Here is a 21,806-nt window from a genome sequence, read left to right on the forward strand (position 1 = left end):
TTGAGAGAGTAATGTACTGAACCCTAATGTTCCCATTCTCCAGTGTCAACGATTCTCAACATGCCATACTTCTTGAAAGAAAAGGGATGACAAAATGCATGATTATTATTTTTTTATTATTATTTTCTAAGTAAGGAAGTGTGGAGATGTCAAAGGGACACAGGAACCAACTGGAAGAGTTAAAGGCCAAAGCCAGAACAATCTGAGCAACATAATATGGAACATAACCCAAAGTATAAAATCAATACTCATGAGTCCATACCGATATAAACACGATTGAATAAATAAATGGAGAAAAGACAAACCTCCCACAGAAAAATTCCAAATAATTTATGTCGATACTCCACCTTTAAGGATGTGGGGCATAACTCTCCATTCCCGCCGTATGGACCATGCACAAGGACTTCCTACTAAGGGGGACAGACAGTCTGGAAAGGGGAAGAAAGAGGAATCTCACAGTGGGGTAACCAAACACACTGTTCAGCCAGGTGACCAAGGTTAACGGCCCCAGGGATAAGCCATGTGGACACACGGCCCCTTGAGAGGATGTGAAGAGAGGGTGCTTGGCCTCTGGGGCCTGCCTTCCAAAACCCACAGCCCCAGTCTAATGGTTTTCACACAAATCCCAATTGACGGACACTACAAAATATCTGACCGGTACTCCTCAAAACTGTCAAGGTCACTCAAAACAAGGAAAGTCTAAGAGAAACTGTCACAGCCAAGAGCAGCCTAAGGAGAGACTTGACAACTAAATGTAATGAGGTATCCTGGATGGGATCCTGGAACAGAAAAGGGGCATTAAGTAAAAACTAAGTTATTTAACTGAACTGTGGCCTTTAGTTAGTAGTAATGTGTCGATACCGGTTCATTCGTTGTGACAAAGGTTCCACCCCAATGTAAGATGCTTACACTAGGGAAACTGGCTTAAGGGGCCTATGGGAACTCTGTCTACGATCCTTGCAATTTTTCGGTCAATCCAAAACTGTCCTAAAATAAAAAGGTTGTTTTTAAAAATGTGTTCCTATTGTTGTTATTTTGCAGGAGTCGTTTATGCCGGAGGGGCAGGGGGCAGGGAAAGTTTTCCAGTAAGCTGGGCTGGCACCGCCTGCCTGGTTGTTCTTGGATGTGCCCAAGAAGTGGGAGGGAGGCATCCGGCCCCTGGCCCCGTTCTCTGAGCCTCCTGCACCAGCTGGTGGAAAGCAGAGGCGAGGTTATTGCTGGGAAGTGAAGAGGATGTCCAGGAACCAGCTAGGCAGGCCAGGCCAGGCTGTTTTCGGGGCCGTGATCTGCTCCCAGAAAGACTGACTCACCACGACCTTGCTTGGGAGTCATGCGGTGTCACACTCCGCACTTGGGGTGGCACCCATTTGGGGCGGGGAGCGTCGCTCTACGCTGAGGACTTAGCAGAGTGGGAGGTGGCTTAGAGGGGTGAGGTGAGCCTGCACCTACTGTTGGCTGTCACCGTCCTTGTCCTGGTAAAAGATGGGGACAAGCATATGCGGTCTCAGCCGTCCAGCCCTGGAGGTAACCCATGCATGTTTAGCTCCTGCCCCCATTCCTGAGACCACCCATCTCACCTTCCTTTAGACACCTGGAGGCATGGGAACACATGGGCTTGGAGGCAGCGGATCTGGGGTCAGGTTCAGACTCCACCACTCAAGAGCTCGGAAACGTGGGTGATTCACTGAAGCTCTCTGCCCTGTTTCTACAGCTGTAAGATGCAGATAATACACCTGCCTCACCCGCCTCATGAGGCTAAGTCAAGGATCAAATGAGACAAGGCAAGTAGGTCAGAAGGAACTCTCTTAGAGGTTATTCTTTGGGTGGATGTGGCAAGAGGGGGGGTCAGTGTCCTTCAGGCAGCAGGTAAGGACTTTGATAGCCAAGGGGCTAATATGGGATCAGGTTTTGTATGTATTAGGATGCTTTTGGTTGCAAGTAATAGTAAATCCAACTCAGGTTGGCTCACATAGCTGAAAAATCCAGAGACCAGGCAAGCTGCAGGAGTGGTGTGATCAGGGTTCTGGCCATGTTTCTCAGTAAGTCGGGGAGTCTGTGTGTACTGCTTCTAAGACTGGCTTCCTTCTAGGTAGGAAAATGGTTGTAGGAGCCCCAGGCCACACATTCCACCATCCCTCACAGGAGAGAGGTGCTTTTCCTCCATCATATAATGTCCAGGGCTTCTCTCTCTCTGGTCTGCTTTAGGCCACGTGCTTGGCCCCACATCCATCGGTGGGGCTGGGCCAAGCCATTTGACTGGCTTCGGCTTGGGTTATTGCCAAACCTGAACAAATTACTGAAGCAAAGATGGACGGATTAAGATGATTGGCTTAGGCCAATCAGGGCCTGGACCTGGAAAAAGGAAGGGGATCAAATCCACACAAGCCTATTGGCCGCCACAGTTGGGGAGGGGAGGAATGGATGCCAACAATGTCCACCACAGGTTTCCATCCCCAGTAATAATCCACGGTTGTAGAGAGCAATGGTGATTTGTCTCGCTAGCATCCGTGTCCTCCCTTAGGCTACAACCCTAATCTGCATTTGCGGCTTCATTCCTTCCCCATTCTTAGACTGTGTGTTTCTGATGGAACCCCACCATTGCCCACTCATGGGAGAAGCATGTGATCCAGACTTAGGTCAACGGGTGCACTCTCATCTCCTGGCCACTGGGCTGCTTCTCGGAAAGGTCCTTGGCCTGATCAAAGCCAATGACACATAGTGACTCTTGCCAGCAAGGAAGACCGGGAGAGTGCCAGTTGCTCGTCTGCTGAACTTCACCCTGAGAGGCTATAAGGTCTGGAGCTATTGCTGCTGACATTTTACACTCACATGGAGAGAGCCCGAGGTTGGAGCTGATACAGAAAGATGGAGAAACCTACCGAAGCTGTGCAGCCAAGCTAATTCCTGGATGTCTGTCTGTGAGTCAACACGTTTCCTCTTTGCGTGAAGCAAGTTGTAGCCATGTCTTAAATCACACAGTTCTCCTTCCTGTTCAAAGGCAGTGAATGCCCTGAACTGCTCGTGTGGGTGGCTGGAATATTTGATACAAACTTTACCAAGCCCATTTGTCATTTGAGACTAGTATTACAGGGAAAGCATCTCAGCCATGAAAGATGTGGAAGAATGCTGAATGAATACGGATGGGATGTAGTCTAGATCAGGGTAGGCGAACTATAGCCTGCTGGGCCAAATCTAGCCCACTACCTGTTTTCATAAAGTTTTATTGGAACACAGCCACACTTGGTCTATGGCTGTTTGTACTACAATGGCAGACTGAAGTTGAGTAGTGGTTTGCAAAGCTTAAAATATTTAGTATTTGGCCCTTTACAGAGAAAATTTGCTGCCCCCTGGTGTAGATGGTAGACTAATAAAATAGCAAATACTTCCCCCTCAACTGAATACCTGTGTCCCCAAATGGAAGCAACAGTGAGTAGCCCTCCATGATAGACCTCTGTATCGTTTACCTCAGGTCTGATTATCAACATTAGGAAAGCAAACTTTCATCGAACTGAACTTAGCCCAGAGAATGAGAGACATACTACATCTTTGTTAATATTTGGTCTCTGCAGCGTTTGTATTTTAGTAGTCCTGACCACAGAGAGCCTAGGATAGCCCGCAGACATAAAGAACATTTACTTCCCTGTCCCAGACCATGACCCTTCCCTCGGAGTTGGGATGCTGAAGCTACCGGAGAGCTCCTGCAGGTAGCCCAACTTATATGGGGCTCAAGGTGGGTCTGAAATGGATCCAAGGGGGAAGCCGGAGCCCATCTGGATATAGAGATCTGTGGTAGTTTTGTATTTCTTGATTGATGGGGAAATATTTGGGGTAACCCACCTTAAATGCTACGTAAGTGCCTTCTACTTAAGGACCCACATGATAAATCTGAGAATTCATCTCTAGCACCCACTTGAATGCTGTAAAATCAGGAAATCCTCCAGACCCAACTGGGAGCAGGAAGGGAGTCTCATGATTATGCCAGTGTGAAGCCCTGAGATAAGCATGCCAGCAAAGGACCCTCTCTCCTCTACCGAGAGATACTTCACCTACCCCTGGGGCTGGCGCAAACCCTGCGGCCAGGGTGTAATAAAGCCAGCTCATACCAGAGCGATCCCTTCTGTCTCTTAACCACACCCATTACCGCAACCCATGTGCTACCACCGTGCGAGGCTCCCAGTGTGCGAGGGCTTGGCCTTTTGTTAGTGACGGCAGGGATGCATCTGACCATGCTGCTCTGTGGCCCAAGCTTTGTTGTCAGGACACTGGGAGCACAGGGGCAGGGATTATATTCCAAGAGGAGGACACCCTCTTCTCATCCCTCGACGAAAGCCAGCTGCCTGCAGGATTCGGGCCTGTTCCTGTTCCGGTGACAGCCCCCTGCCTCCGGTCAGGACGACCGCCCCCACCTGTTGCTGAATGCTTGCCTTAGGACTCAGGAGCACAGTTCCTGCTCAGAGTCGGATGGAGGAGACAGACACACAGACGGACCATGAGACACGGTGTACAGAGTGCTGGGGAGTCAACCAAATTGCTCTGGGGAGCTGGGGAGAAACAGCTTCTCCTGCTGGTAGGCCCACGGTGGCCTTGGCTGGAGCGCGTGTCTGAAGGTGGGGCCCAAGCCAGAGCCCTGTGACCGCTAACGCATGGGGCCCGGAACCTTGCACGCAGGAGACTGGCGATCCGGGAGCAATCTTCAATACCGCCGACCACTGGACATCCGGAGGGAATCTTCTCGGTACCAATCACAAATGAGAGCCATCATAGAAAATGTTATTCTTTTTTATTTCAAGGAGGTAATACATAGCCCCATCCGCCAAAGCAATAGGGAATTAGAGGCTGCGAAGGGCAGAGTTTTTGAGAAGAGCCTCTGCTGCACCTCTGCGCTCCCGTCGGCCCGCAGTCCGTGGCTGCTTACGTGAAGGCCGGGTCAGCCACGCGGACAGGTGGCCCGACTCAAGCCCCCACTGGCCAAAAAGGGTTCCCTGCGTGCAGCTGAGGCCCCGACAGGCTGAGCACACTGGGCGGCCCCCAGCCCATCTAGCACTTGATTTTATTTCTGTGAGCCTAGAGTGGGCAGGACGTGCATAAATCCTGAGTCAAATTAAGGTGAAAGACTTAGTAGCGTTAATACTTGGGATGAGAGAAGACAACACTACCTTTGAGGGGGCCGGGAGTCCGACGGGAGGTGGAAACACGCAGAATGGCCACGGGCCGCCGGTGCTGCCTTGCGGACACGAGAGGGGTTTGTCATGGTACATGATGGGGTCGGGGAGGGGTGGGCACGGGGCTGCTTCCTCGGGCGCAGAACTGAACTGGAGGTTCATTTTCCACTCGTAACTGGCTTCCTGGGCCAAAGTCACCACACGGGTGGCTGAGGCCCTGGGGAGAGGTGTGGCTCGGTTCTCAGGTGTGGAGGCGGAGGAGCTCACAACCCAAGACCTTTCTCCCCCTCCCCCAGGTCCTTTCCCTTGCAAATGACCCCGGTGGGAGGTGACAGCCCTGGGCATCTCCTAGTGAAGTCCCACCATGATTTTTTCTGGAGAATTCATTTGGATGGGACCAAAGCCCCCCCTCCCCCTTGGCACAGAGCAGACTCATTTCCACCCGTGGGAGGGCACCTTCCTGGCGACTTGACGGTGGTGTGCAAGCGGGGGTCGCAGCAGTGACTCGTAGGCACCACTCATCTCAATACGACTGTCCAGGCCGGAGAGCTGGCGGCGAGGGGCTGCTTCTGCCCGGCATGCACTGTTCCCCAGCAGCCCTGGCCGGGCCAGAGCCGGGTGCAGGTGCCGCGCGGGCTGACAGATTTTTGGTTTGCCAGAAGTGGAAAGAATTTTTAAAAAAACCACGCCACTATGTTCTCCAAACCCAGAGCCATCAGTTTTGTGTTGTTTGACAAGAAAGGACAAAGGACCACAGCTCCACAGTGGCCAAGGCTTGTGCAGCACAGAGTGCAGTAGGTATCGCAACATATACACCTTGGTCCGACCGGGGAGGTGGGTGAGCACAGAGCCTCGGGCCCTTGTCTTCTAGGCGCTGGCGGTCTCTGCTGGCGCCTCATCCTCGTGCTCTTCAAAGCCTGGGACTGGCTTCTGCAGAAAGTGCATGGTGGCCTGGATCACCTTATCTGGTCCAATATTGTACACAGGGTGAGTGGGGTGCTGCAAAGAGAAGGGCAGATGCCAGTTAATCGCCCCAGTGGTCCTTGGGAATGTGCACAGCCTTGAAGCCGTTAAATTAAATGCACCTGTAAGAACTGAGCAGGAAGAAGGACTCATCAGAGACACCCAGGGAGATCCAGCCCACAAAGCCCTGATGTCCACGGACAAGGAATTAGTAAAAACATTTAATAGTACATGGGACACAAAGGAATATTATGTAGCCACTTAAAAACAGGCTTTCAAAATATTTAATAATATGGGCAAATGCTTATAAGGTATTAAGTGAGGAAAATGGTATGCACAACGTTATCCCAAACTTTTTGAAAATGTGTTTATAGATGTGATTTATAGGCAAAAATTGGACATATACCCAAACAGGAACAGTGATAGGATTGTTTTAAGTTTTCTTAATTATACTTTTTTATATATTCCAATTATTAAAACAATCACCATGTATTTACATTTGTAATCAGGAAAAAGGACCACAACCCTATGACGCAGTAAAGGTATCAGGCCATGTTTAAATTCTTTTCTATTCCACTACGTCACAGAAACCCAAAAGAAACTTTTGGTCTAAGAGCACAACTGGAGGCCAGTATTCACAACTCTTCCATTTGGGGAGAATGAAGAAGGGGACAGAATTGCAGGAGAGGTTTCAAAACTTTTTTTTTTTTTTTTACATTTTATTTATTTATTTTAGAGAGCACAAGCGAACAGGGAGGGACGGGGAGGGAGAGGGAAAGAATCCCAAGCGGACTCCACCTTGAGTGCAGACCCTGTCACAGGGCTCGATCTCATGACCCTGAGATCACGACCTGAACCAAAATCAAGAGTCAGATGCTCAACTGAGCCACCCAGGTGCCCCTAAGTTATAAAACTTTTAAGAGAGAATACTATGAGCGACTTAATGCCAAAACATATAAAAGTACAGATAAACTAAGTAACTCTATAGAGCAATATGTTTTCCCAAAATTTACTCAAGAAGTTCTTTAAAATGTACATGAATAAATTAAATCAATAATACAGTTGATTATTCTGCTCCCATCATTCCTGCCCCAGGATACCAGACCTAGACAGCTTCCCAAGCAAGCGCTATCAAACCTACAAGAAACAGATTATCTCTAACCTGTACAAATGTTCTCAAAGACTTAAAAAAAGAAAGGCGGCGGGGGGCGGGGAACGTGGCAGGGAGAGAAAATACCCATCTAATTTTATGAGGCTAAGATATTATCCTGAAATATAAACTGGAAAGAGCAATACAATAAAACAAAAATTTTAGATCAGTTTTTCTTATGAATATCATGCAAAAAATCCTAAATAAAAATAGCCAAAAAATATTAGCAAACTGAATCCAGCAATGTATTAAATAAACACACACACACTGTCCTATGACCAAGAAGGGCTGATCCTGGGAATGTAAGGTTAACATCAGAACATTTATTAACAAAATAATAGCATATTTGATTAAAGGAGAAAAATCAGGTGTAGAAAAAGCACTCAATAAAATTTAATATTAGATTATGATTGAAACAAAACAACAACCTAGCAAACCAGGAAGAGAGGGCAAGTAACATCATTAACCAGATCAGAAGTATTTATCAAAACCCCCCTGGGGCACCTGGGTGGCTCAGTTGGTTAAAGTCGGCCTTCAGCTGGCCTTCAGCTCAGGTCGAGCCCCACATCAGGCTGCCTGCTCAGCGGGAAGCCTGCTTCTCCCTTTCCCTCTGCCCCTCCCTCTCCCTCTGCCCCTCCCTCTCCCTCTGCCCCTCCCTCTGCTTGTGCACTCTCTCTCTCTCAAATAAATAAATAAATAAAATCTTAAACAAACAGTAAGGATCCTACGTAATCGTGAAATTATAGACGCCTTCCCATTACAACCAGAAGCAAGATAAGGAGCGCCCCCTATGACTGTCTCCAGTCAGTACTCTATGGAGGTCTTAGCCAATATCCCAAGGCAGGAAAAAGAAAGAAAACTCTTAAGAATCAGAAAGAAAGGGGTGCCTGAGTGGCTCAGTTGGTTGAGTGTCCAATCCTGGTTTCGGCTTAGGTTGTGATCTCAGGATCATGAGATTGAGCCCCGGGGTCTGCTTGAGGATTTTCTCTCTTCCTCGCTTTCTGCCCTTCCCCCCACTTGTACTCTCTCTAAATAAATAAATATCTTTAAAAAAAAAAAAAAAGAATCAGAAAGAAAAAGGCAAAACTGTCCTCATTTTAAAATAACATCACGTTCTAAATAGAAAATCCAAGAGATTCTACAAACTATTGCAACTATTAAGCAAGTTCAGCAAGGTGGCTGGATACAAAATTAAAATATAAATATCATTTCTGTACATTAGTAACAACCAGTTACAAAATATAATGGAAAAAATATTCCAATCACAACAGACACAAAAACTATAAATTTCCTAGGTACAAGTCTAACAAAAGATGTGATAGTCTTTTGTGGAGAAAATGATAAAAGACCACTGAAGGACGTGTAAGATAATCTGAAAAATTGTGTTCACAAATGGAAAGCCTCAGAAGTCAGTTCTCTCCCATTAATCTTAAATCCAGTGCAAATTCCCATAAAAATTCCATTATAGCTTTTTGTGGAACTTGATAAGCTGATCCTAAAATCCACAGTAAAAAGCAAAAAGCAGAGACTAGCAAGGCAAATTTGAATAAAAAGAACAAGGTGGATGGGACTTGCCTACCTGCATTTACGATTTGCTTAACATGGGGCCCCTGGGTGGCTCAGTCGGTTAAGCGGCTGCCTTCAGCTCAGGTCATGATCCCAGGGTCCTGGGATCGAGCCCCGCATCAGGCTCCCTGCTCAGCGGGAAGCCTGCTTCTCCCTCTCCCACTCCCCCTACTTGTGTTCCCTCTCTCGCTGTCTCTCTCTGTCAAATAAATAAATAAAATCTTTAAAAAAAAAAAAAAGATTTGCTTAACATAGCGCAGACAGGGCGCCTGGGTGGCTCAGTTGGTTAAGCAACTGCCTTCAGCTCAGGTCGTGATCCTGGAGTCCCAGGATCGAGTCCCACATCGGGCTCCCCACTGAGTGGGGAGTCTGCTTCTCCCTCTGACCCTCTCCCCTCTCATGCTCTCTCACTCTCTCTCAAATAAATAAATAAAATCTTAAAAAAAAAAAAAAGCACAGACAGGCGAACAGACCAAAGGAACAGAACAGAGTCACCTCAGATATAGAAACTTGAGTACGTGACGTACATGGGACACACATCAGAAGGAAAGTTGTAAACTTCCATTAGTGGTGGTGCTGGTGAACTGGGCATCCAAATGGAAAAAAGATAAAATTATATCCCCCCCTCACCACAGACAAAAATCAATTCCAGGAGAATTAAAAATCCAGATGGGAAGAGCAAAACTTTAAACTGTTGGGAAGAAAATATATGTATGACCTCAGGGTAAGAAAAGATTTCTTAAGTACCCCTCCACACCCTCAAAAACCAAAAAGGCAATAAAATTATTCACTATAAAATATAAATCTCCTATTCAACAACAACAAAAAAACCCCACAAAAAGTGAAAAGACAAGTCACGAATGGAAGAGATTCACTACACACACACCACCGACACAGGATTACTATCAAGAACACACAGAGAGGGCGCCTGGGTGGCTCAGTCGTTAAGCGCCTGCCTTCGGCTCAGGTCATGGTCCCAGGGTCCTGGGATCGAGCCCTGCACGGGCTCCCTGCTCGGCGGGAAGCCTGCTTCTCCCTCTCCCACTCCCTCTGCTTGTGTTCCCTCTCTAGCTGTCTCTCTCTCTGTCAAATAAATAAATAAAATCTTTAAAAAAAAAAAAAAGAACACACAGAGAACTCCAACAAATGTACAAGAAAAGGGCAAACAATTAAAATTACAAATCAGCAAGAAAGCAAGCAGATGGCAGCCAATTCACGGAAGCCGTAACACAAATGGTCAATGAGCTTCTGAAAAGATGCTCAAGCTTACTAGTAATCAGGGAAATGCAAAAATAAAACCTAGGTACCACTTCCCACGTATCGAATGGCAGAAAGGAAAGGTCGGACTACGGAGCAGCGCCTTGAGTACTGCGTGAGCGTCAAAAACACAACCACGTGGGGGACGGGTAGGCGCTGTCTAGTGAAGATCAAGTGTTTCTCTTCAACCCAGCGAGTCTCTCCTAGACAAACTAGCACAAAGGACACCGCAAGTCTGTCTGCAACAGCACGAACCAAAACCATGTCGATGTTAACCGAGAAACTGGGGTACACTTACACGTGGGAATGCCGTATAGTTGTTAAAATGGATAAACCAGAGCAACACACGAACGCAGATAAGCGTCGGAAGTACACGGTCAGCAAGAAAAGCACTGCACAGTATGCGGTGTGGTGGATCCCGCTCTAACAGGCACGAAAGCCTGCCCTGTGTTGTTGACGGACACACACACAGTGACAGCACAAAGACACCTGCAGCCATGGCGAGGGTCAGACTTAGGACAAGGTGATGCTGGGGATGGGGGAGCGAGACAAAGGGAGAAGGGTTGTGTGGGAGGCAAATATGGAAAAATGTTAAGACCTGAAAAAGCTGAGTGGTGGTTACTTCCATTTTCCCTGCTTATCAGTGAGGCTGAGCATCTTTTCATCCATCTACTGGCCATCTGTGTTCCTTCTATTGGAACTATTGCGTGGCGGTCTGCGCGGGCCCCATTATCTGTTGGCTGTGGACAGTGCTGGATGGACTCGTGTCCCAGGCTCACGTCTGGGCTCAGGGGTGTTTCCTGAGGCTGGGCTGCTCTAGGGCTGGAGGCGGGCCGAACACGCTGCCCTCGCGCAGCTGCCAGTTTTGGGGGGCAGCAGCCAAAAACAAGTTAAACACACACATTCCAAACTGCGCGGAGTGCTAGGGAGGGCACACACAGGGCGCCGTGGTGGCGCATTTTGGGGGGACCTCACTTACAGAAGCTCCTCTGGAGAGCCGCTATGCCAGCCGAGGGCTCCCACAGACATGCGGTGATTCCAGAAACGTACTGCCTCTGAGTACGCTGCCTCGGATGAACTAATGGCAAGGGTCTGGGTCCTGAGGTGGGGGGTTAAGGCACAGAACTTCCATCACAGATGGATCCCCCCACCTGGAAGCCTGAGTTTGCCTTGAGGAGGTTCCCTCGTCAGTCACCAGCTCCTCCTGGAAGGCTGCAGAGGGGATGCGTGGACGGTCCTGGGGACCCTGTGGAGAAGGGGTGTCAAGCCCCCCATCCCGTCTTACCAGAGCATTTTCCGGCACACCCAGGACCACATCGTGCACCATGGCCCCACTGCCGAAATGCTGGGCTATGGACAGGCCACTCAGGCAGTAGCAGGTGTGGTAGAAGTCCCGAGACCTGCGCAGACAAGGTGGCTCTGAGCAGGGGCTCCTCTGCCCCCCCACAAAGCCCCACAGGCACAGCCTCCAACAAGAGATCCGGGCCCAAGATGCACCCCCACATCCCACTGCCACCCGGTGGCATTTCTCAAAGCCCCGTCCTTCCGTCCTGCCCCACAGCAGGAACTGGCATTGCAGAGTCGGCCCCTCCAGGGGCCCTCCAGCTGTCTTCTGGAAAGGGCCTTCCAGGGTGGTGCTGGTGCTAAATTAATATACTTCTCCAAAAGACTACCAAAATGCTTAGAAACGGGTCAAATTCTTCCTGATCAACTGCTGGGGACAAGCCTTGAGCTGGGCCCTCCCCTGGATGTCGACAGGGGCAGGGTGTGCCCATGACCAATAGCGAGGGGGACAGGATTTATCTGATGTCCCTTTTCTTTGACTGTGGCGCCTAAAAATATTTAATCTACGTGGTAATAGCTGTGATTATAATTTCTGTTTACGACACTCAAGGGTTTTAAAATCCTGTATCCTATTCTATTTAGATCAGTTTAATTTAAAAAAAAAAAAAAAGGAGAAAAGAAAAGCTACACCCCGGCAATCTGTATACCTACCTGGAGAGGGGAGTGCATGTAAGCTCAGGGGAGCCAGGATGGTACTGGAAGGGGTGCCCCCACGGGGGTGCTTCACCCTAGTACTAAGCAGCTGGATGGAAAGGGACCCCCACCACCACCACCCCCACACACCTCTGCAGAGCTCTGGGTAGGCCTGAGTGGCACACCCTCTCTCCCTTCCCTGTCCCTCCCTCCCCCAAGAGAAGGCACTCACTTGCCAGGTTTATCCAGAAGCCCCCCGGCGGGGCACTGGCAGCACATAAGGATGTACTCCTGCAGGGCCTGCTGATGAAACATCCAGTGGCTCATGTTGAGAGCAGGGTCACCTGCAGGAAGGCAGAGGATCAGGGCGGGCCCATGCCAGGGAAACAGCCAACACGGTATCAATTACGTCTTTGTATTTTATTACCCACTGGGGACAGTTAAGGTTTCCCTCTATTCTTCCTGGACTAATTTTGAAAATTACATTCTCAGGACACTTAACACCTTCACGCAAGTCCCATGATATGTCCCTCTCCTGACCTTCGACCCGAGTCAGAGCAGCGGTGCTGAGTGGGTGCCCATCCGAAACCACATCCCTGAAGGTGTGAGCAAGCTGGCTAGCTCCGCCTTCCAGACCCTGTTACTACCTCTGATCAGTCCACAAGTCCCTCCTCCTCTTCTTTTTTTTTTTTCTTTTAAGATTTTCTTTATGTGAGGGGCGGGAGAGGGGCAGAGGGAGAGGGAGAGAAAGTCCCAAGCAGACTCCGTGCTGAGCTTGGAGCCTGACACGGGGCTCAATCCCACAACCCTGAGATCACGACCTGAGCCAAAACCAAGAGTCGGACACTTAACCAACTGCGCCAGCCAGGCGCCCTATACTGCTCTGGGCTTCTTAAGACACTTCCTCTAGCACATGTCTGACTCCAGTTGGCTAAGGGAACTCTCAACAGGGGTGATGTCTGTTCCTTCTCTTTTCTAAGCCTGAACTTAATCTATCTCCAAAGGGCGTCCTCCAACTTTTCTCTTGGCTCAAAAACTTTTCCTAAGAAGCATTATTAGTAACTGCCAGGATTCTTGCATCATCTAATATGGTAGCAGCAGAAACTGGCAATTCTGGTAATAATACTAAAGTAGGGACAAGCAACTGGGCTTCTACACTCTGAAGCTGAATCCGTACGGTCAGAGAATTCCATGTGCTGTATAGTTATCAAGTGGGGAGGAGAGACAGACTGCCAACCAGATAGATGTTTGCAGAAGCACTTAAATGGGAATTGGTTTTTAAAAACTCCACACATGCATTCAGTCCTTGGTTAATTTTATACTTTGATCCCTGGGCTACTACAAAGATAGCAAACAATCTGTAAATAGCAATTAAAAGCTAATTTTTCTTTTTCCAGTCTTTTTTTGTTTCTATGCATTTTTCTATATAGTTATCATCATTTTGTATTTTGTGTTTTCCATTTAACACTACAGGCATACATTTTTCTCTGCTGTAATCAATCAATCCTTTGTGATTTCTTTTTTAAAGAAGCCTATTTAATAGGTACAGGGACTTTGGGGAGGTGATGAAAATTCTAAAATTGATTATGGTCATGGTTGCACAAATCTGTGATGACACTAAAAACCACTGAATTGTATATTTTAAATAAGTGAATTGTATGGTTATGTGAATTATATCTCAAGGAAGCTGTTATTTAAAAAAAAAAACAAATGTCTTAAACTGCATTAAACATCTGTACAAAATATACCTTTATTCTATATCTTAAAAGAAATAAAAGACTATTATTTTAAGGTAAGTGCTCACCTATCACTAAAATCGGAATCTTGAAAAGAACCTGCTACGTTTACTATTATAGATTACAGAGTGGGTCAATGACGTGCTGTATTACAGAAGTCCGCAAGCTCAAAGTTCACAAACCCGACAAGGAGCTTCCAGGGATCTTGGAATTTGCGCAGCACCACGTATCATCACAGATGAAGGCAGACGGGATTACAGGGTGCTGCTGACGGCCCTGGGATCAGCCTTCTAAATCCTTCATGCTTCTCCCTCACCTTACGAATCGCCATCATGTCATTTTGCATCTCAAAGATTCCCTTAGAAAAGTGTTCCCAAACAGTAACGGACAGGTACAGCGACATGTAGCGCAACTTCAGTGGACAAAAACAGGCCTGCAAGTATGCCTCCGAGAACATTCAAGCCTCTGGTAACCGCCAATCCAAACACACGCTCACAGGCCTGCTGCTTTCCTACAGCTCCACGGAAACCAAAGAACTCTCTCATTTAGTCAGCATTTTATAGTTTAAAAATCTTAATAATTTGTTCTTCTCTTCAGCCACTGCGTTCTACACCCACACACCAGCGACCTGTGTGGAGGTGGCCGGTGAGGTCCGACTGGGTGTGTGCGCCGCCAGGGGTCGGCCCCTCTTATCTCTTTAACTAGCAATAGGATCATCGCCTTTAAAAAAGTGTATTGGGTCACTTCCTGAGATAAAAGTAGGAATGCACATGGTTAAGAAAAAAGCAGAGTATGGTCCAGAAGGAAAAAAAAGTTCAATACATAAGTCTCCCTCCCTTCAACTCCCATCCTTCTGCCAAAGGTGCCCATCGTTAAAGGGGTTTTGCTCGCTTCCAGGAAAAGCTGTGGGGCTCTCAGCCTGTGTGCACACAGACCACACTTTCTACACTTTATGTTGGGTTCCGGAGAGTTTTCCATAGTAGCCCATTGCAGGTAACCATGGTATGGAGAAATCGTAATATATTTAACTATTAACCTTTTTTTTTTTTTTTTTTAAGATTTTGTTTATTTGAGAGAGAGAGAGCACGAGTGGCGAGGAGGGGCAGAGGGAGAAGCACACTCCCCAGCTGAGCGGGGAGCCCGATGCGGGGCTCGATCCCAGGACCTGAGATCATGACCTGAGCCAAAGGCAGACGCTTAACCGCTTAACCTGTATTAACCTTTCCATGAGCAGTTCGGTTGTTCGCCATTAAACTCCACCTCAATACACATCCTTTGCTAATAATCTCTGCAGGTAAATTCCTGACCATGCACTAGCCTGGTTTAAGTAATTTAAACAAGTCTCCAAACTACCCTCCGAAAACCAATACAGCTGTTTACACCCACACTGACAGTACAAGAGTGCCTGTTTTCCCACACTCTTCCCAACGTTGGGCACCACGTTTCCTCATCTCTGGCAATCTGACAGTAAAAACGACCAGTGTCCCACTGATTTTATTTGCATGTCTTTCACTATCATCTTTTTGTTCCATTTATGCCATCTGCGGCGGTCACACCGGCATAGGTGGCGATCGGGTATCATAGAGCAGGTCACTGAGCCTCGCTGTTCTTCGTTTCCTCATCTGTAAAACGGGGGTGACAAGAGTACCTGTTTCATGACATTGTTCTCATTTCTCAAATGAGAAAATACGAGTGAAGGACTCCACTGAGTCCCAGGCTGAGGCTGAGTGCCCGGGAGGAGGGGCAGTGGTAGCAGAAGTAACACCACCAGGAGTTCTTTCCCTGCCTGTTTGGTATCTCCCTGTTCAGATCCTCTGCCTGGGTTTCAGGGAGGTTGTCCAGCTATTTCTTAGTGATTTGTAGGAGTCTCTCAAATTAAAGAAATTAGCCCTTTGTCATTTGTCGCAAGTAATTTTTCCCACCTTGCTACTTGATTTGTTTATAGAATTTCTCTTCTTTTGTAAAATAACATTTGTTTTTCTTTATGCAAGAAATACAAATTAATTGTAGAAAATCAGAAGATACAAATAACAAAGAAAGAAAACAAATATCACCTGTCATTTCACAACCCAGATACCTTCTAGTAATTTTTTGGAGTCAACTCTTCACTAAAAATGGAATTATAGGGGCACCTGGCTGGCTCAGTCAGCTAAGCATCAGACTCTTGATTTCGGCTCAGGTCACCATTTCAGGGTCGTGAGATCGAGCACCTTCGGGCTCCTCACTGGGCATGGAACCTGCTTAAGATTCTCTCTCTCCTTCTCCCTCTGCCCTGCCCCCACTGCTTGCACTCTCTCTCTCTCTTAAAAAAAAATGGAATTATATACACACTGCTTTGAAACCTCTGATCGTAGTATATTATGAGTATCTTTCTACACATCATCTCCTTTTGACTCCCGATGTCAGTATTATGCCCACTGCTTAAGACATTTGCCTTTTTCCTTTATCACTGTTGCTGAGAAGTGGGTGAGCTTCAAGCCCAACCCAGGGCTTCTCCCAAGCAGTGAAGAAAGCTGCAAGGCCCAAGATTCACTGGCAACCTTTTCCACAGGCAAAGCTTTGCACGCGATTAGGCCTCCAGAGCGTGTGCTACAATAAACAAAATGTCAGCCGCCCATCGTCCCGCCCCCCCCAGCCCCCCCAGGAAGACGCTGGCAGCTGCCGCTCCTGTAACAGCTCTCTCCGGGATGCTCCTGGCCACGGCACTAGGACTACATCGCATCCCCCCCAGGGGCAGGTTTGTGCAAGGCTGACCGTTTTACCAGGGGCTTCACCTCACCAGTTCCAGATAAAGAAATCACTAAAACCCCAAGCTATTTTTGCTTTGAAAACATTGGACTCTTGGGGAGTTCTTGACTTCTCTATTACAATGGTCAAGCCAGAGACAGTGCAGGCTCCAGAGTCAGGGGAATGATATATCTTAACGCCCTGAGACCGAAAGCCCTGGAGCCCCAGGCAAGGAATCTCAGGACAGACTACGACAGGGAGAATGGGAAGATAGGGCAGAGGTTCTGGTTACCTCAAGTCCGTATCCAAAGTGGCCACAACTCAAATGAAATGAAGAAACTAAAGAAAAGGGGCTCAGAAAGAACAGCCAAAGAAGAAAAAAAGGCATGGGGGGATGGCAAGGCAGTAGGGAGGAATCTCATCTTCCACATTTGAGCAAGTAATTACCCAACTACTAAGTCCAAAGAAAACCTTCCCTCTGGGCCAAGGGATCTCACTCCAAGAACAGATCAGGACCCACGGGGGCAGCCATGACTTCCCCTCTCCCACTGGTTTCCTCAGGGACACCCTGCTCTCACATAAAATAAATAAGGATGATTTGGGAGTCCGTAGGCAACCTGAGATTTCAAGAGATAACAAAGGAAGGCTCCCAGAAGTTTTGCTTGCTCTCTAAGTGCTTTGGTTTGGAATCCCCATTTGAGACTCCACAGAAATGAACACAGGTCTCTCCACTCCAGGCGTAGGTGGGAACAAACTTGCATTTAGGACTCTCCAATGAACTTAAGATATTTCTAATGGCGGCAACTACATTTCTAATGGCGGCATTTCTAATGGTGGCAACTACAAAGCCCGTCAGACATGGTGGATCTTTTCCACACGGGTTCTGTTTCTCTGCCCCTTTCTGAAAGTGCCTGTGTGATCACTGTTGTGACCGTGACGTGCAGAGCGTCGGTTCTCAGTTCTGCTATGACTGGTACAGAACTCTGCACTGGAAACTGTGGCTTCACACCCAGCTGAGGTGACAGTCGCCCCGGGGCCCAGGGCGCACACCCACCTCCTGCCGGCCACAGCCAGTCTGAAGTAGCACCCCTAACGCGACTGAACCGTTGGAGTTAAATCCTGGTCTGCGCATGCATGCCCAAGGCAGGAGGTTCCACACCGGGCACTCGAAATCCAGGACAGACAGAGCTCATTTCCGCCCCCCCAAAAAGGCACTCTGGCTTCCTGACTTGGTGAGCAGCTGCGGGACATCGCCAGGCCCCCGCCAGCCCCTCTCCCCCACCCCCCCGGCTCACCTTGAGCGTGCAGGGCGCGGTGCAGCAAGGGTAGGAGCCCCGCCTGCCAGAAGGAGTAGCAGCCGTCCACCAGCTTGTTGCAGCGGCCCTGAAAGCCACCTTCGAAGCGCATCTGCCGGCTGGTCACCCATTGCTGAGAATGACACAGACAAGGGAGAGGCAGTTTAGGCGAAGGTCCCATCCCCTGGCTTCTTGGCACCAGCAGTCCCAGTGCGTGGGCTGTTCTTCCTGCCCCTCACTGCCACAGATGCAACGTGGAGCACTTCAGCTGGACCCCTTCAGGGCAACCGGTACGCACCTCGGCTCCGTGCCTAACAGACAACGGACCCCCTCTTCCCGGGTTCCAGAGGGGTTCTGGTGCTGACAGGATGAAGAGGCCGGGCTGGCCTGCAAGGAGACCTGCAAGTGTCTCCCCGTAAACAAGGCTTAACTAGGAAATGTAAGGCAAGACCACCGGGGGCTCGTTTCTAACCACTTTCCCTGCTCAGGGAAGTTTATTAAAAGCAGATAAGTGGAATTTTGTGCTACGTCTCGTCAGATGATCTCAAACCCTTCCTGGCTTTGACTTGGCACCTGAAGAAATCCATCCAAGGTTTCTTAGCCAGTCACTTGCAGGACTGGAAGCAGAAGCCATTATCCTAACCACCAATGACGGCTCTGTCCGGTCTAGACCCTCTGCTTCTCCAGGGGAACCTGGCTGCCTAACAGAAGAAAATCTTCCACTCTGACCCTGGAAAGTGGCTCCTGATGTCACTTAGCAGTCACCCATGATGCTGCCCTTCCCGCTTATCTCCAAGTCTCCTACACGTGTGCTACTACCAAGATCAAGATAGCCGTGGGTTTGGCCTCCAGGAATGAGCCGAACCAACTGGCTAAGCAGATAATAACATCTCCATCTCCCTCCCAGGCAGTTCCAGCCACCAGCCACGGGCTTTCAGAACTGAACGGTGCGGAACAGGGCATCTCCTCGTCCCTAGGTTCTTGCTAGACCGAGTTCCTGAAAGGAGCCACCAAGGACCCTTTTTGGAATGGGGGGCGGCGTCCAGCCTGCTTTTAGTTAGCAGTTGTGGAGTTTAGATTATATCCCTGTTCAAGGCAACACTCACCCATAAGAGTCAAGTCCCAAATTCTCAGAAGAAAGACATAAAAACTAGACTGCAGGTGCAGGCACTAATACGTCCCCAGTGAGGTTTCAATGAGCCAGTGCTTTAGGGATGACGCCATTTAATGAAAATAGGTGAAGCATCACTCAAGGAAAGAGAAAACAGGTACTACAGTGAGGAAACCATTCGTCATTTTTACTTACCCTACAGACTAAGGGTTGTTTTTTTTTTTCCCCCAGACTAATGGTTTTTAAGTCAGACTAAATAATTTTTTCCAATGCCTAAGCCCATGGGTTTATTCTGTTTCCCTTGGCTATATGAATTCATATAATCCTTCAGGCATGGGCCCTAGGTCTCCCAGGTAAACGGAGGGGAGAGAGTGGTTTGGGTGAGAAGGACACTGGCATTTAGTGAGTACCTACTATATGCCAGGCTGGTTTATAGATTCTTTCTCCTTTAACCTTCAGGGTCCGGACTGCTAACCTCTCCTTTAAGCTTCAAAAAACTGTTATCTCTGCCTTATAGAGGAGAAAAAATTGAAGCTAAAACAGACAAATTTCCTAAGGTCACATGGTTAGGAAGTGGTAGAAACAGGGCTCCAATCTAGAATACTGCCATTGTAACTGAGGCTTCTGCTAATTATACTCCTATTTCTGCCTGGGAAATGGGACTTTCATATTTCATGCCTTATTGGTGATCAGGCTTTTAAATGTCTAACAAACTCTAAATCCAGTGCACAAAGTTGGCTATTTCAGCATGAACCTTCAAGGAAAGTATACTATAGGAGGCTTCCTAGAGATGAGGACAAAATACTGCTGACCGTGTATCTACAGAGTATACTAGAAACTTTCTTGCAAGCTCATGATGGGTCTCATGACAGTTCCTATGATGAGAGGCTGACATCTGAACTTAGGGAGAGGAGATGAATGTCAGTTGCAGCTGGTTTGCTTTGAGGTCATGGTTGGGAGTAAATGCTTCCCAGAAGATGGTGGCACTGGGTGTGTGTATGTTTGTACACTAGGCCTCTGATAATTTCAGTACAGTCTAGTGACTGCCTGAAGCTGACTGCTTCCTGAATTCCACTCAGTATTTGTCAGGAGCCCAGAGTCCAGACACACATGCCAGGGCTACCTGCTCAATGCAGCCACGCTGCTCTGCCCAGCTCATTTAAATGTAGTTACTACATGTTCACATATTGCAGTCGGTAATAAAAGCTCGGCTTCAAAAGGCCTGAGAGCGCTTCTCATGACGTTTTCTCTTAGGAGATTCGTTCTAAGACACACAAATTTAAGAGACTGAAGCTACAGTCTTGAAGTATGAGGAAAGTACTCTGGCTCATGCCAGATGTGTGAGGGACTCAAGACAACTATGGAGTTGGCCTAACACACCACAGAAAGGTTAGAGCGGGAAGATGGAAAGGCAGGAAGAAAGGAGCCAAGACCAAGAGCAGACGTTCGCCCCTCCCGCTTTCTTGGAACAGTGCTAAGTGCCCCAACAACTGCGTTGAAAAGCTTCATTACAGGTCATTTAGTTCGTGGGCTCAGGGCAGGAACACTAGACCCTTCCCACAGCCGAACAGTCCCCAAGCCTGTGAGGCTGAGCAGTCACATTGCCGGGCGCCTGGGGCCCAAGAGAAAGAGGGGTCAACAGACACTTACCAATAAGCTCTTCAAGTTCAAGGAACGTTCCTTCTTGAGGATGACCAGTGCGGCCAGGCCACAGAAAGTATAGCCGCCGTGGGCTTCCATCCCCGGCACCCCACCAATTCCACCTTCCCAATTCTGACACCTAGGAGATCAAGAAGAGCAGGCTGAGTGGTCGGTGTCAACCAATGAGCGGCCAGCTGGGGGGGGGGGGGGGGGCGCAAGTGCAGAACCGCCCTGGACGGCAAAGCACGAGTTTGCTCAGGTCACCACATGAACCGTCACAGCTAGGAATGGAAAGATGCCAGCTAATTAACTTTTGCAAATGCCTGTCCCTCCAAAAAAAGGCGGGGGGGACTCAGAAATAGTCTAGTTATGTAACACAGTATCTCAAATCTTTACTTTTAGGGGAAAAGTTACAAAATCATACACAGTATGACAACTGGTATTTAAATGCTGTATCTATTGCTGGTATTTTTCCTCTTTTCTGTATTTTCAGCAAGTTTCTATAATGAACATAAATACCTTTATCACTATCAAAATAAACTTTTTTATTTTATTTGACAGAGATAGAGAGAGCATATGAGAGGGAAAGTGGCAGTCAGAGGGAGAAGCAGGCTCCTCGCTGAGCAAGGAGACTGATGCGGAACTCAATCCCAGGACCCTGGGATCAGGACCGGAGCCGAAGGCAGACACTTAACCGACTGAGCCACCCAGGCATCCCAAAATAAACTTATTTTAAAATGATAACTTCCCATTATTCAAGTTCTGAATTTATTATTATCATAATTGTTATTATTTGGGGTTACACTATATATTAATAGTTTCTCTAGTCATAAAAACATGCCTAATCTTTGGACCGGCAATAGAGGGTCATTTCTAGGAATTAATCTTACAAAATAAGCAAAAATGTATTCAGATAGCAGATTATAAGAATGTTTACCATTCCCATTTATAACAGTGAAATATTAGAAACAACTCTGGAGCTCAACAGTAAGGGACCGGTTATATAAATTATGGCATATTGTACAATAGAAAACCACTCAATTTAAAACGATGCTATGAAGTATATTTAAAGATGTTCCAAATATATCACATGCAAAAAGTTACAAAGTGATAATGTACTGTATAATTTTTCTGGAATTCTAGAAAGATATACACCAACAGAGTGGTTGATGGTAGATTCCAAGCAGTTTGGATGTTCTTTTTGCTTGCCTATAATAAATG

At 47.7% G+C, this 21,806-nt stretch overlaps 1 protein-coding gene across 1 annotated transcript in view; it reads right to left on the reverse strand.

Moving 5' to 3' along the window:
- Positions 1–4,763: 4,763 nt before the first annotated feature.
- Positions 4,764–21,806, reverse strand: part of LOC118002294 (protein farnesyltransferase subunit beta) — a 64,345-nt gene continuing 47,302 nt past the window's right edge. The window contains exons 8-12 of the mRNA XM_034992652.1: positions 20,595–20,724; positions 17,834–17,966; positions 12,308–12,419; positions 11,384–11,498; positions 4,764–6,161 (exon numbers count right to left, since the gene is read on the reverse strand). Of these exons, the coding sequence (XP_034848543.1) occupies positions 6,030–6,161; positions 11,384–11,498; positions 12,308–12,419; positions 17,834–17,966; positions 20,595–20,724 (622 nt within the window). The 3' untranslated portion in view covers positions 4,764–6,029. The remainder of the gene's footprint in view (positions 6,162–11,383; positions 11,499–12,307; positions 12,420–17,833; positions 17,967–20,594; positions 20,725–21,806) is intronic.

This window comes from Mirounga leonina, unplaced genomic scaffold (genome assembly GCF_011800145.1).
Source record: "Mirounga leonina isolate KUSES-001 unplaced genomic scaffold, KU_Mleo_1.0 Mir_82, whole genome shotgun sequence".
In the NCBI taxonomy this organism is placed as follows: domain Eukaryota; kingdom Metazoa; phylum Chordata; class Mammalia; order Carnivora; family Phocidae; genus Mirounga; species Mirounga leonina.